General features: G+C 47.8%; 1 protein-coding gene across 1 annotated transcript; it reads left to right on the top strand.

Annotated features, from left to right (window-relative positions):
* Nucleotides 1-4,415: 4,415 nt before the first annotated feature.
* On the top strand, nucleotides 4,416-11,688 carry Cacng5 (calcium voltage-gated channel auxiliary subunit gamma 5). The gene is made up of 5 exons (XM_051179545.1): nucleotides 4,416-4,649; nucleotides 5,956-6,042; nucleotides 7,189-7,329; nucleotides 10,487-10,632; nucleotides 10,917-11,688. Exons 1-5 carry the CDS (start codon nucleotides 4,454-4,456, stop codon nucleotides 11,172-11,174), a joined length of 828 nt encoding a protein of 275 aa, XP_051035502.1. The 5' UTR covers nucleotides 4,416-4,453; the 3' UTR covers nucleotides 11,175-11,688.
* The last annotated feature ends 4,071 nt before the right edge of the window (nucleotides 11,689-15,759 follow it).

The raw sequence follows: 15,759 nt of genomic DNA, 5'->3' as shown, positions 1-15,759 counted from the left end.
ATCTCCAAGTCCTTTCGTGACTGACTTGGGCAGGGAAATGTACCATTAGTGATTTAATCTCCACAAGACATTTCTCTCTAATTGCTGGTCATGGATGATAATTAGCTGCTGTTAATTCCTGATCATTAACAAGCTGATACTTAGAGGTAATGGCACCGGTAATCATCATAAACCATACAAAGCCACCGTACTTCCAGTCCCCAGCTTCCAAAGGATGACACTGCACAGTGATAGCTCTGGTCCAGGAGGGAGCTGGCACCCTTCATTTTTGTTTCTGAGAGCAGTGGTCAGAGAGGTGATGTCTCTAATCTTTAATCTAATGTTCTTTGGCTGTAGAAATACTGTGTGTTCTTTTAGGAGCCTTCTGGAGCACAGAAAAGCATAAAGAACATAAAACACATATAATCTTATTACCTAGAGCATCTTCTGCTGATGTTGTGTTCTTTCTTCCCAGTCTGTGGATTTTTCACATAGTCAAGTGGCTGTTAAATTTGTGGCTTTGCAGTCTGCTCTGTTCACTGAACAGCCTAAGGTAAACATCTCTCATGTGGGAGCAACTACACAATTGTCCTCCTCTCCCACCAGAGGCAGGGAAAGCTATGACTGTAGAGGGATGAGAGTCTAGAGACAGAGAAGCGGGCATCAGAAGAACAGGGCGCAGTAGATGGCTTGATGAGCAAGTGACATGTTTATGGATCAAGCCTGAGAAACTGACTGTGATCCCCAGAGCGCCTGAAAAATGTCTGTCTGTATATTGCTATCTTGTGCTTTTGTTCCTTGGAATAACAGACTGATTTGTCTGTCTCCAGCACTTCTGCCTTCTGGAACCTGGTTGCCTGACGTGGGGTCTAGGGTACTATTAGTCTAGTTGCTTACAACATGGCTTTCAGAATCAGAAATGCTGAGTTACAGTGGCCCACCGTGGAAATGATACCAGAAACTACAGTCCTGAGGCACCCCACAGAGAGCCCCCAAAACATTTGTTACTCTAACCCTTATGTAATACTGGCTCATTTATAAAATCATCTAAAGACCTGTGTCTTATGCATCTCTGGATTCTGCAATGTCCTCTTTGCATGTCTCTCTACTGCCTGAACACTCCTTGAACTCATTCATTTCTCCAGTAGAAAAGCATACAGTCTAGGCAGAGAGTTTGGAGTCGGACCCAGCTTCAATCCAGTCTGCCACCTATGATATCCTGTAGGCTGCCTGACACCTTAGGCCTCAGTTTCCCCATCCATGAAATGAGGTTACTATAACCTCCTCAGGGGGTTCCTGTAAGGGGTTGGTGAGGGCTTCGTGCAGTAATTGACAGTCAGTACCTTATAAACACATACGATGTCACAATAAAAGCATAACTGTGTTTGCAGTGATCTGCTAAATTTCTTTGCTTTTCACCTCTGTTTCCGCCCCCCACCCCCTGTGCAGTTGTCCCATCCTCCAGAAAGGGAGGGGACTCTTGGGGTTTGCCTAAGTACACACTCCAGACTTAAGGGCCTTTCTTGTAGAGTTCTCAGGCAAGGTCACCTTCAGCCTCTTTTATGCTTTGCTTTACTGATTCGGATCCAATCTCCTCTCCACTTTCATCTCTCCAAATCTCTAAGACCCAAATCTTTCTCATCTCTGCCAAGCTCAACATTAAGATTGGCTGCTCAGCTTCCGCCGGGCAACAGCTGTCGTATTTCAGGCGTCCCGATCTGTCTGCTCCATTGTTACTGAATAATGACACCCTACACAAAGTCCAGCTTTTGGCTCTTGCAAGCTACAGTCCTATCCACCATAGCAGTCAATCCCCCAGCAATTCTGGGGGATTTTTTTTTTAGTCCTTTATCGGAGCAGCATGATTCCCAGATAAGTCTGGGGAAATTTGGAGTAAGTGAAAGTAAACCATGTTGTCCCTCTTTACCCCACGCAATGCAACTCTTCGACACCAAGATGCAGTGTCTGCTGACCACTTCCCCCACCATCTAGAATATTCCACAGCACTATTGCTCTGGCTCTCTGCATATTGTGTAGTAAATGGCATGGCATTTCACTTTCCCCTTCCTTGTCGCAGTCAATGAAAGGAAGGTCTTATGGCCTTAGCGCTCTGCACTCTCCTGCCTTGCAGACCCCCTGCCTTTACACACCCCCAGAACATGATGGTATGTGGCCCATTCTGTGGCTTTCCCAACTCTCCCATGGTCAGCTGCGAGGGTAGCTCTGCTGCTGGGGCATGACCAGGCAAAGAGCACCAACACCCTGTCCCCGGCCACCCAGCAGTGAGGTCAACTTTACAGATGAACCTGGCCTCTGGTGCTTTTCAGGCATCTTGGCATCCTATGCTTAGATCTCAGCCAAGGTGTGACATCATCACTTGGTAGGATCCTCGAGATACCACCCAGGCCCTATGCCTGTTGGACTCTACCAAGACAATGCTGAACCACTTCTAAGACTCTAACCTTATAACACTCAAAGTTGCCCACACCATTGGAACTTTGTGACAGGGCTGCTATAAGTACGATTTTTGTCCTTGTCACCTTAGGCTTGTATCTTTTAGAAGTGGCTCTGCCTGCCTTGCTCTGGGCTTGGGTCACACTCTGAACTTTCTTATAGATTTGGTTTCACCGTAACCATATGCATGATAAAAGCGACAAAGCGACGTAAGGACGAATTTGCTGTGGCTCACAGTTTGAGGGGACACAGTCCACTGTGGTGGTGAAATCATGGTTGCAGAATCTGATCACATCATTCCTGTAGGAAGCAGGGAGATGTGAATGAACACACTTAGCTCCCTTTTCATTCAGTTTAGGGCCTTGCCCTACAGGCATTGCTGTCCATGTTCAGGGTGGATCTTCCCCTTCGGTTAAACCTTTCTGGAGATGTCCTCACTGCATACCCAGAGGTGTGTTTCCATGGCGACTAAACCTAATTGGGCTGGCATCATACTCTCTCATAGCAGGTTCCCTGCTGCAATGCTGCCTCCTGTCAATTTGGCAGTGTTTCTCAGACTTTAGCCGGCAGACAAACTCACCTGGGTCTTCTTAAAATGCAGATTCTCATTTAGCCACATTTCTCATCACTATTACAAAATACCTAGTAGAGGCAACTTAATAGATGGAAGAGTTATTTGGGTCCGTGGCTCCAGTCCAACCATCATAGGGAGAGAGGCATGCGGCTCACGGCAGTAGAGCCTCCTCACATCTTGGTGAAGCAAGGGTGAGAGGCAGATATAATTTCCTGGTCTGTCGCCAGTGTCCCACTTCTGCCAGCTGGACCCAGTACCAAAGGCTTCATAACCTCCCCCAAACAGCACTAGCAGCTAGGACCCAAGTATTCCAAAGCGCAAGCCTATGGGGGATTATTTCAGCCCTAACCCATAACAGAACGTTGGTAGGTTCCATGTCTGGTTTTCAAACCATCTCCCTGGTGATGCCAATGCTGCAGGTCTGTGGACAGCACTTGGAAAAGCAAAGATCAATCTTTCTCAATTTCAGCTTTTTCAATGTTGTCACTCGGGTCCTGATGGACACTGTAGGAGATTCTGTGAGGTGACCCAGGATAAAGGATGCTTAAGACACTCCTGGGTGAGTCTCAGTTGCAGCCACAGTGTAGAAGCCCCAAGCCAGGCCATGGGCTCTGTGGGGCTAGCATCCATCCTCTCCACTTCCCACTATTCCCCTCATCCCTGGAAGCATCAAATGAATTCATGGCTCACCTTGCAGACTCTCAGCTTTTCTCTGGATAGTTCAGAGCTTGAACTCAGGTAGAAATGGGAGGCCTGTTGAAACTAACCCTTGGTCCGGTTGCTTTACCTGTGCTGACCCAGTCTCCCATTGGATCAGAGGAATATTTCCCACAAGTAGCCTTCTCTGTCCCTTTGTGTCTCCCCAAGACCGCTGCCCACTATCTGGAGCCTGCTGTCAGTGAATAATTGACCCCTAGTGTCCTTAACAACCTGGAGGAACCTACCCAGAAAACTTGATCCCCACTTTTTCCTGTCTGGTGTCTCAGCCATGACCATCAACGGGTTACATTGGGCTGCTTTGGGGACACTGTTGTTCTAGATAAGCAGATCTTCAAGGGCAAGGGCATAACATGCATCATTGTACCTCCCATATCTGATAAGATGCATGCATGGATGGATGGATGGATGGATAGGTAGATGTGAATGGATAGGTAGAAAGATGGATGGTAACGTGTAGTAAGGGGAACTTAGAAGACAAGGAGGTAGATACAATAGCCTTAAGAGAAAGCTGTGAATCCTTGAGAGGCAAAGGGAGAGAGTCTCCCTTATGTGGTGATGGTCTGGAAACTGGGAAGTAGCCTAGTTACTCTTATTCATTTACTGGCCCAGAGCAGACTGACTTGAGTTACTGCTCAATGCTTTCTGCTCACACTCCCTCCCTGTCCCCATAGCCCATTGTCAGCCCTTGAGACAGCACTGCTGACTGCCCAGAGATCATCCAGGAAGATGAGCGCCTGTGGGAGGAAGGCCCTGACCCTGCTGAGCAGTGTCTTTGCTGTCTGCGGCCTGGGCCTGCTGGGCATCGCAGTCAGCACGGACTACTGGCTGTACCTGGAGGAAGGCATCATCCTTCCACAGAACCAGAGCACGGAGGTCAAGATGTCCCTGCACTCGGGCCTCTGGCGGGTCTGCTTCCTCGCTGGTAAGGACAGTCCTGCCCTGGGGGATACCTGCCCCAATAGAGACACCCAGAAGATGCCAGTAGACCGTTCAGCATAGACAGTCTCCACCAACTCTGGGCAGTGCTACAAGCAGCCACCAGGTCACAGACCCAAACTCAGACCCTGGTTCATCATGTCCAGAGAGCTATCCCTCTCTGGTCCCAGGGCTTGTTTCCCTTCGAAAAGATCCGTGCAAGCCTGGTTTCCCCACACTCTGCATTTCAGTGCTGAATGACGCCTCAGATCAAATCACTCTCACAGGCCTTACCTGCGAGACCGTGTTATTAATCACACATAATTTTCACAATGACTCTACAAGGCAGGCTTATCGTTGCCACTTTATAAACGAGGAAGTAAAGACTCCAGCCGGTTGAGCTTGTATAGGCTCCTACTTCACTGACATCCACAAGGTTAAGGACCAGGAAATGCTCAGCAGCTTCCTGTGCCTCTGTGAAATGGCCCCACAAAGAAAAAAATAAACACGGGTCTTTCCGGGAAGGTGCAGATTTTGTTCTTGCTAATGTGACTTGGGCACTCTCTAGAATCAAGTGAGTTGCTACAACAAGAGCCCTGTCCTTGGGGGTTTTATCACAACTGTATTCCACTTTATGCAAGATTAGCATCCTCCTGTTCCACGAGACCTGTATAAACTATGCGGGTCAGACTAGCCACAGTGTGTGTGGTCTCTGAGCTTCTCTTGTGGGATCCTGGGACCTGTGTGTACATTGAGAAAAAAAACATAGCTTGTTTCCCTCAACTTCCTCTCCCACCTTGATGCTAGGGTTTTGATGGATAGGCCAGAGGTTGGATGGGGTTTAGCACAAAGGACACATCTGGCTCCAGCCTGGCTACCCTGTGTCACTGTAGAGTTTGCTTCCAACTCTGACCTCATCTCCCACTTCCCCAGAGACTGTGCCAGAAGCAGAATTTGAGGCCACCAGGGTCTGACTGACAAGGCAGTGGTAGGAGGTTATTGCACAAAAATCTACACACATGCATCCGACACAGCCAAGCACCATGCCCAGTCAAAAGCAACGGAGGCACCAAACACTTGCCCGCTACAGATTTCAGTATGGACCACTTCCCATGCTTCAGACCTCACTCCGGGAAGAAAGCAGCATCAATACATGTCCCCCATCTACTACCATAGCCCACCAGCCAAGGGATGGAAACTTCCCTAGAGTGTTTACAGAGGCCCAAGGATCCTAGAAGCATTTGGGAATGTACTAACCTCGAATCCATGTTGGAGTAGGACCTGGAAATAGCGGTGATTTCTTGTCTCCACAGGTGAGGAGCGAGGGCGCTGTTTCACCATAGAGTATGTGATGCCCATGAACAACCAGATAACATCAGAATCCACAGTCAATGTCCTAAGTAGGTGTCTAGAACATTCTAAGCCGGGCCACTGGCGGGACAGAGAGACAGACAAAGGGAAGAGTCAAACATCCAGAATTTTCTCAGGAGTTAGTGTCCTGGGCCTTAGCTGGCTCTCCTGATCGCTTTCCCTAGCATGTGCTCTGCAGGCTCTTCTTTCCAGGGTGAAAATAGATGGCCGGGACCACCATATCTCTGACCCCAGGAAGTAAGGGAACACTCACACCTGGACTGAAGCAGCCTCTCTGGACTGTACCAAGACTGACTTTATTACCTTGACCTCACCAGACTCTCTCCAGCTCTCAGCATGAACTTATAGCGTTACAAGACAGTTCATCCCCTTGGTCTGATAGAGTTGGCCCAGGACCCTCTGAATACAAATACCTATGAACTTACATCTGTTAAACAAAATGGCCTAATACTCCAAGAGCAAATAACCAACACACTAGTCCTGCAGTCTTCGAATACACTCTAAATAGTGGCTAATATCTACCACACTGTGAATGACTAAATCCAGTGTCAGCCCCTTCTCTCCTCAGAGGTCAGGCTTATGTCACATGGCCCCAAGTTCCAATCCTCTAATCAATGTGTCTGCTCTTTCCTGCCCCCATCCTGAGTAAGCTGTAAGCATAAACTCAGCTGCTCTGGGAAGCACATGGGAATAACACAGATACTCTGTGGGAAACTGAGGATTTAGGTTGCCTCTCAGCAATCAGAGACAAGTGTGAATTCTTTATTGTATGGTAGAACTCCACAGGTGATTATAAACTGAAAAAGGAAGAGGCCAGTGCCAGTCCCCCTAACACTCAGAGCATGCCCTGGACCCTTGGAAATGGCAGATGCCTCTCGAAGATGAGGCAGGGTGACACCTCATGGCTCTCCTATAGACAGGCAGTGTAGATTCCTGGGAGGGCAGCTTTTGCCTGAAGGGGTGACAAATCTCTGTTGACAGTTGGAGTCAGACCCGGCAACCCTGTGTTGGGGACAAGAGCACTGCCAGCACCAGGAGATCCCGAGGCCACCCTGTGGGAGTAGGGCGTTGAGGACCTGTTGGTAGACATTGCCAGAACATACTTCCTGGAGTGAGGCAAGTAAGGAAGGGTCACTGTTTTAGCCTCACGGGCTGTTCCTTGTCCCCTGCATTAGAAATGATTCGCTCCGCCACCCCGTTCCCTCTCGTCAGCCTCTTCCTCATGTTCATTGGGTTCATCCTGAGCAACATCGGGCACATCCGTCCCCACCGGACCATACTGGCCTTTGTCTCTGGCATCTTCTTTATCCTCTCTGGTAAGTCTTATTGTTCTATCCCCATCCACCCTGGACTTCTGCTTCAGAAAGTGCTAGCAGCTGTGAGCCAACACTGGGCATAGAATGAGCTGAGACAGCCACCTTGGCAGAGCTGGGTTAGAGCTGAAGCTGAAGGACACTTCTGATGTCCTTAGACACATCCATGACCAAAAAGGAAAAGAAGCACAGGAGGCTTCAGAGTTAGAGTGGCCGGATGGGTTCACCCTGGCACAGCTGAGATAGGAACCCAGCCTCTGTCCTCAGAATACGCATCACCTCCTCTCCCGTTCCCAATGACGGGTATTCATTCCTGTGTCCCAAAGGGCATAGGTATGGCTTTGGAAAATAAATACATTGTCCTTTGGAATAATTGTTCCTTTACCCCTAATGCTCAGCTACCCCCAGAGATTTCTGCTTTCATAATCTAGCCACACCCCATATCTTGATCTTGCCAGACCCCTTCAACATAGACCTATCTTCATAGACTATCACGAGATTGCACTTCATTCTTTCATTCCTTCATTCACTCATTCATTCAATCAGCCAGTGATCATGTCTATTCTGGATGCTAGCATCACTTAAAGGTCAGAACAGTGGGAGATATAAACATGTAGCGTAGAAATAGGGACTTGGGGTGAAGAGGACCATGGTGGGGCCACCAGGAACTGTCACTGGGACTGAGAATAGTGGCTGAACTTCAGAACAAGGGTTGTTCAGAGAAAACTAGAGGAGACGTTGACCTATACAGTGAGTAGAAATCAGGCAAAGAAATGAAGTTAGAGAGAAGGAAGGGGCCTAGAGAGAAGAGCGCCAAGTGTGGCAAACTACCAGAGTCTCTGGGGGCCTGAGGAAGTGTTGAGAAGTGAGACCAGAGGCACTGAATCGTCTTGAGAGCTGAAACTTTGCAAGAAGCCTTGAGAGGATTTTGAGCCAAGGACTAGCATCATATTCGGCTGCTAGAACACAAGCTGTTACGAACTGTGAAGAAGGGAAGCGAGCCAGGAGTCAGGGAACCTGGACAGAGGTGGCTCCAGGAAGTACAGGGGTCAGGCAATAATGGCACAGACTAAGGTCTGCAGCAGAAAAAAGTGGGAAGGTTCATGGGACATTCACTAGCACCAGGACTAGGCTGTCAAGGGAGGCATCCAGCATGAGTGCCACTTTCGTGTTTGGACATTCCTAGATCACATCCATGATCGAGGTCACATCCATGGTCCAGGAATCACAGAAAGAGAAACAGCTTTTCACAAAGGTTATACAATTAGCGTGGAAAACACTGAGTTGGAGGTGTCCATTGTGGCATGAAGGAGAGGTATCTAGAAGGCTTCCAGACACAAGGGTCTGGGTCTCATGGAGTCACCTGAATGGAAGACAAAGATTTGAGAGCTACCAGCCTAGGTGATGAAAGCATAAATCATGATGAGATGCACAGAGGAAATGTGTGAGAAGGCAAAGTGTGTGGTGAATTAAATGGGTGCTTTCTCCCCAGTGACCTCAGGAAGACCTTTTCTCTAGAAAATAATGGATGGCTTTCAGGGCATACATTTTAAGTGTCTTGGATTGGTAGGCTGGAGAAAGATCTAGGAGTTGATGCTCAGGTAGAAGATAGGTAGGTGGTTTGAATAGGATAGATAGATACAATGGCTGACTGGATGGATAGGTAGAAGGAAGGATGGATTAGTGGGTGGATGGAAAGATAGATAGATAGAAGGATAGATATATAGAAAGATAGAGGGTATGTAAATGGATGGATGGATGATAGATGGATGGATAGAAGGGTGTATGCATGGGTGGGTGGGTGGGTGGATGGATGGATGATGGGTGAATGGGTAGATAGATGGATAGAAGGGAAAAACAGATAAAAGACAATAAAGAAAAAATGATTCTCTTGCATAAGCAACCTTATTGCCAACTGGCTTGCCAGTCCCTTTAGGATCATTCCCCAATTTCCCTGTGGTCATAATTGTTGAGCCAGGTGGCAGGCAGATTACCTGACTCCCAAGAACCATTCTGCCTCCTTCTTTTTACTCTCTCTCTCTCCTGCCCACCCATTTTTTTTTTTTTTTTTGCTCTACCCAACAACAACCCACCTGCAGTGTATTTTCTTTTCTATCCCATCTTTCCACACTTTCATCCACATAACAAATCCAACAACACCTGAAACACTGCAGCCCAGCACTGGTTTGGGGTATTCCAGCTAGCCAGAGCGGGACAAACTCAGGGCCAAGCTATTCATTCTTCCTCCTGTGAACTCCATGGCAGCTAAGCTGGATGCCTGAGATTCCAACAGTGAGTGAATCTCAGGACCATAAACCTAGGATGGAACTGGTACACAAGCTCCATAACAACAGAGGGACATTGGGGGCAGCAGTGAGTCACTCTTGAGTTAAGTAGGAGGGAGGTTTGAGTCATACCTGTCTATCTCCCTTTAACATCCCTCCTTGCAGAGGGCCTAGTTTTATAAAATAATGTGAATGGAATGAAGCCTGAGCAGCTCAATGCAGAGTAATTAATTACGTCTTGACTCAATTACACTCTCTAGTTGATGGAACTGCCGCCTGAGGCAGGCATGGACACGATGGCAGTTGGAGTTTGGAGGCCCAGAGGCCTCCCGACTCAATGCTGGCCAGGATCTGAACAAACTTCCCTTACATCTCCTGGCTGAAGATCTCAGAGGGGATGCACTGTATGATTGAGTGGTCTGCATAGGCCCCGGGGTCATAGTGACAGAGATAGCTAACACCCGCTGCTGGAGACAGGATTAGAAGCCCTGCAGGGGAGATGTATCTTAGTCCTCGCACTAATAAAAATCTTCTTGTTAGCTCAGGGTTCACACCCCAGGATCATATCAACGTTTTAGGACACTATAGTACCAGGAGCCCAGAGCAGGCCCAGTGAACAAGGATACTCAGTAGGGTATGTGTGACTGAAGTATGTCAGTCACAAGGCTAGTCTCTTGGCTCAGGAAAGTAGTTGGACAGGGAAATAGACTATTCACTTCCTAGAAGAACACGGGTGTAGACAGAGTCATCAAGGGGAAAGGTCATGCTCACTCTGGAACTCCAAATTGAAGGTTTTGTTCCCAGCAGGTACCATATTGGCAAACTCCCTGGACCTCCATGCTGAATGTGCCCTTCCTTCCCCTTCCCTCATCCAGGCCTCTCTCTTGTGGTGGGCCTGGTGCTGTACATCTCCAGCATCAATGATGAGATGCTCAACAGAACCAAGGATGCAGAGACCTATTTCAGCTACAAATACGGATGGTCGTTTGCCTTTGCTGCCATCTCCTTCCTTCTAACAGAGGTAACCTACCCCATACTGTCCTGTGCCAGGTACTGCCCTACCTGGAAGGGAGGAGGGAAACATCCCACAGCATCCTGGATCCTACTCCACCACTCTTCCCCAGAATGTATCTCTCCTTGGCTTTCCTGGGTCTCTTCTATCCCGGAGGTTCCCAGAGCCAACTCCTGTCCACATGTACGCTGGCCATCCCACTAGAGAGGCTGTGTTCCAGGAAGACACAGCTGGGGCATTACAAGACCCACCCCCCTCCCAGTGAGCTCTCCTCTGCTTCTCTTTGACTGTAGAGTGCTGGGGTAATGTCTGTGTACCTGTTCATGAAGAGGTATACTGCCGAGGACATGTACAGACCGCACCCAGGCTTCTACCGGCCACGCCTGAGCAACTGTTCCGATTACTCTGGCCAGTTTCTACATCCAGATGCCTGGATCCGGGGACGTAGCCCCTCAGACATCTCAAGCGATGCCTCCCTGCAGATGAACAGCAACTACCCAGCTTTGCTCAAGTGCCCAGACTATGATCAGATGTCGTCATCCCCCTGCTGAGCCCTGGCCTCCTTCCCACCTGAACTTTGGATGGCTGGACAGCCTTTCCCTCTCCCCTTGAGCCAAGGCCCAGGCCATTCCCTGCTTAGCCATTGTTACTTGACCACATCCTCTCCCTGCTCCCAAAGTAGCACTTCCTTCAGTGGGCATTAGAGCCTGGAGTCACAGGCATGCCGATTGGCTGAGGGCATGGATGAAGTCCCTCCTCTAGAGTGCCAATCACAGGCATGGGTCCCTGGGAAGCCAGCAGCGCCTTTCGCTGTGCTGTGTCTGAAGATGCCTGTGTTCTAGTCGTATTTTATTCCTGCACTTCCGGGTCAGCCAAGGCCAGGTTGGAGTTGCTGAGCTCCTGATATAGACAAAGCCAGACTTGAACACTTGCCAACCAGTCTGGCTCTCCACCCGTGATCTATGCTGTGAGGCCAAGAGGTGATTCTGCTCCAGCAGTCTGGCTGGCTCAGAAATCCCAAGCAAACAGTTCCTTATGAGATGCTCTACCTTTTTATGCCATTGGCCTCCCTCCGCAAAACACATCTCTCTGTATGACACTGTCCCTAAGGCCCTGCACTTTCTGTCTTTCATCCTTCCAGAATGCAACTGCCCTGGTCAGGGACTAAGGTAAATGTTCACCGGTACCCATGAAGTCACAAAGGTATTAACGGCTGAAGATGTCTTAATACACATGGCCCCTTGATAAGGCGTTTCAGGGGGGCTTTTGATGCCTTAACCCAAACAAGTGACTAATGAGCAGAACTCAAGAGTTTGACAGTTCTGCGTTCAGAGCTCCAAGCACCGTGTCCAACCCTGGGGGCATTGTCCCTGACTTCAAGGACCATTTTCCATACGAGGCTCTAAGGTCTAATCATGCAGACAGGTGTCTGTATCAGCAAAGGACACGGTAGCTTCGAGCCAGGTTTGACAACACGGTGCATTTTGATCCCAAACAAGCCAGATTCCAGATGATCCAGCTGCCTTGCCAAGGATGCCTGTGAACATTTGGGGGTTGCCAATTTAATCCTAATATGGGGAAGCATCTGCTTCCCAGTTATGTGACATATGTAAGCAAATCACATGCCTCCAGAAGGCCAGTCAATGTGACAACTGCTTTCCTGATGGGGAGGTTTTGGAAGGCTGCAAGCCACTTCCGCGAAGTCCGTAAACCCCCCATAGTTCTCCATGTGTCCGCTCGGCTTGACCATTGTTCATTCTGAGAATTTTGAGAGGCAAGCCAATGTGGCACTCTCTTTGCTGTGTTTTTTTTTTTTTTTTTTTTTTTTTTTTTTTTTTTGCCGTGCCCACTTTTGCCTCGCTCTCTTTGAGATGCCAAATGTCCCTGGATACACAAAGCCACAGTGGGTAACTCACAGGCTCTGGCAAGAGGCACAGGACACACAGCGGGTGCCGACAGGAGGGCACTGACTCAGTCAGCTTGGAGGAGGCTGTAAGTTCAAGATCAAGTTGTCAGAGGACTGATCTGTGGGGCATTTCCTCCTAGCTTTAGAGATGCTACCTTCTTGCTCTGTGCCCATGCGCCTCTCAAAGAAAGTAAATAAATAAGTTTTTTTTTTTTTTGGTATATTCATATTACCTCTTAAAAGGACACCAGGGGCTGGGGACATTAACTCAGTTAGTAGAGTGCTTCTCTAGCATTCATGAGGCCCTGGATTGGACCCCTAATACTATATAGTCCAGGTGTGGTGGCACACATCTGTAGTCCTAACACTTAGGATATAGAGGCAGAAGTTCAAGGCCACTCTCACCTACATAGCTAGTTTGAGACCAGCCTGGGTTACATGAGACTCTGACTCAGAAAAAAAAAAAAATACAAAGACATCAACTATGGGTTAAAGCACATTCCAGTAAATTTGATGTTCGTTATTAATATAATCATTTAAGTGCCCATGTACAAATTGATTCCCATTCTGAGGTACTGGAGACTGGGGTCGCAGAGTACAAATTTGGGGGAGGGTACAGCTCAGCCCCTCCCATCTCCCATGCAGGTTGCTTTGTAACAGATCACTCCATTGGTTTCACAGCATAGTGGAAGGTAAAGCTCAAAGAAGCTGATTCCGGTCCCTCAGTTCAATCACTGACTCACTACGAATCCTTGGGCAACCCCTTCTATTCTGAGCAGCTCAGCTGACATCGTTTCCAAGCCCACTCTCCACACCCACACCTCTAATGATTTGGTCCACATTGTTCTTGTTTGCCAAATTCCGTATCTGCCCGTGAACTGAGAGCTATTGGCAGGCCCCAGCTTCCCACGCCATCGGTGGCTCACGGTGATCATTCGCTTCCGTTGCTGTTTGCAAGTGTCTGTTTGAAAATGACTAAGTGGAATTCTCGAGCTGGACCAATGTTTAGACATGCTTGACTTCAGTTTTTGTCAACGTTATTAACACCTAACACGCACTTTTCTCACTATAAAACACTTTCTCTGTCGTTGTGCCAGGCTTGTTTTTGTACACATGGAGGAAAAAATTATAGAACTTACTCCTAACTGGAAGCTGACTGTTGACCATGGTTTTCCTTAGAGCGGGCCATCCCTAGCCTGAGGCTGAGGTGTCAAATGGGGGGGGGGAGCACAGGAGAATCCCACCCTGGGACAGGCCATGTGCACTGCCATAGCAATGGGTCTTTCTTCTCCCATGAGGGTTTATGGGTGAATGTGCCAACACATTAGCACCATCGTAATTTCTTTTCCATATGTAAACTGAGTTCAGAAACTTTTCATAGCCTTATTCAAAAGATTTTTACTCACACATGTAAGTATATAAACCCAGATCTTGGTTATGCTTTCTAGAGTTAACTTTATACTTGGGTTGACAGCAAGATGATCACATAAAATATGATCTGGGAGATGCAACTGCACCAGCAGAGATGCAGGAGGTACCCCTTCCTTTGTTACCCCTAGAGATCAAAACAAGCCCGTTAGACTCACCCTATGTTTCCCTGGCCAATTCAGGGTCGCATACCCATGCCTGGACCCTTTGGCCAGGGAAATAGGATGACCATCTATTAGTATAGAAAGAATTATCCCCCAAAAACTTAAGATGACAGCAGCCATGTCATGACTGTCTGAAGGGGTTGGCTGGGGCTCAGCAAGGTAATTCTTGTTCAGAGTGTCACGAGAAATTGAACTTGAGCAGGGGCTATTATTTCAAAGACTTCCTTGTCCTCTTGTCTGGCCACTGCAGTTCACTGACAGGAGTTAAGGTTGTTAGCTGGAGCATCTGAGTACAGATGGAATTCCCAGCTCCCAACAGCTGGGAGCTAAGTAGAAGTATCTCAGGAAGTCATATTATTTTGAAAAAAGGCTTGGAAGTGACCCAAAGTCATTTTTATTGTGATCATCAAACCACCTATATTGAAGTATAGAAACATTGATCCTGCTACTTAAGAGTTGAGAAGCTTCCATTGTAGAAAGAGAGTTGGCATCTACTGTAATGACTACCTTGGAAAGACAAGACCACTTCATTATTGGCTTTGCCCTTGTCCCAGCTGTGTCTCAAACAAACTTCCAGATTGTGTCAAGGTCATTGTATACTCTAGGCTCCAAGGATGGAGTGCTGGACCCCTGAATATTTTTAAGTTCTGATCTCAGGATTAAGAACTTGGGCCTAGATTTACCATCAGAGATGAGGATAAAACCACCTTCTCACTAGTCCTCTTGGGGATTACTGGCTTCTTACAAAATGCAAAAAAGAAAGGATAAAAGAATGTGAGGTCAGCCACCAAGGAGACTAAAGGTCATAGTATCATCCTTGTTCCTTCCCAGCCTTTAGTGGCCTCACTTTTTCAGACTGTGCCTCTGGGCAAGGTGACAAGTTCATAGCCTTAAGCCCAGTACTTAGGCCCCAGAGCCATCCCTCAAACTGGCACCAATTAGGATGTAACAACAGCTTGCCCTTGAGGATCAGGATGGCAAGTGCTAAGCATTCTAGAGCCAAGATGCTCTTCTTCCTGTGGCCAGAGCCAAGAATGGACACCCAGTCCTGAGGAAGGCCAACAGATCTTCAAAGGTGACCTTGTAGTCTCAGAACTTCTATAGAATTTCAGCCAGTCTTCATTGCTGAAGATTTTGCACTCATCCATCATTAATTAACCAGGCTTGAGGGCTTTGGGGCCATAAAGAGACCATGTATCACCATGTTCAGAGCGAATACCATTCAGCCAAAATGTATCTTAAAATCCATCCACACATATATCTCTTCCCCGCCCCCCAATTCCGATTCAGTATACCCTGTGTGCGAACACTTTATAATCTACTGTTTTCAAAACTCAAACACGAGAGCTGGAGAGATGGTTCAGGAGCTAAGAGCACTCACAAAGGACCTGGATTGGGTACCTACCACCCATGTGGTGGCTCACACTGATCTATAACTCAAGTTCCAGGGGATCCAATGCCCTCTCCTGGTCTCCATGGGTACTGCACACATACGGTGTGCTTACATGCAGACAAACACTCATACGTATAAAATAAATGTAAACAAATGTTTATTTTAAAATCCCAAACAGTAAATTGTACACTCTCCTCAGATTAAACTGTCTGTTATTAAGAAGATGTGAAGATGAAGTTAAGTGT

This window comes from Phodopus roborovskii, unplaced genomic scaffold, assembly GCF_943737965.1.
Source record: "Phodopus roborovskii unplaced genomic scaffold, PHOROB, whole genome shotgun sequence".
NCBI classification, from domain to species: domain Eukaryota; kingdom Metazoa; phylum Chordata; class Mammalia; order Rodentia; family Cricetidae; genus Phodopus; species Phodopus roborovskii.
The sequence above is the reverse complement of the archived record's forward strand: the minus strand, read 5'-3'. Positions and strand labels throughout refer to the sequence as shown.

Excerpts from the sequence above, each read along its gene's own strand:
- Cacng5 (XM_051179545.1), top strand. The coding sequence starts at position 4,454 with ATGAGCGCCTGTGGGAGGAAGGCCCTGACCCTGCTGAGCAGTGTCTTT. Across the intron at positions 6,043-7,188 it reads ATCCACAGTCAATGTCCTAA|AAATGATTCGCTCCGCCACC; the intron begins GTAGGTGTCTAG and ends CCCCTGCATTAG. Across the intron at positions 7,330-10,486 it reads CATCTTCTTTATCCTCTCTG|GCCTCTCTCTTGTGGTGGGC; the intron begins GTAAGTCTTATT and ends TCCCTCATCCAG.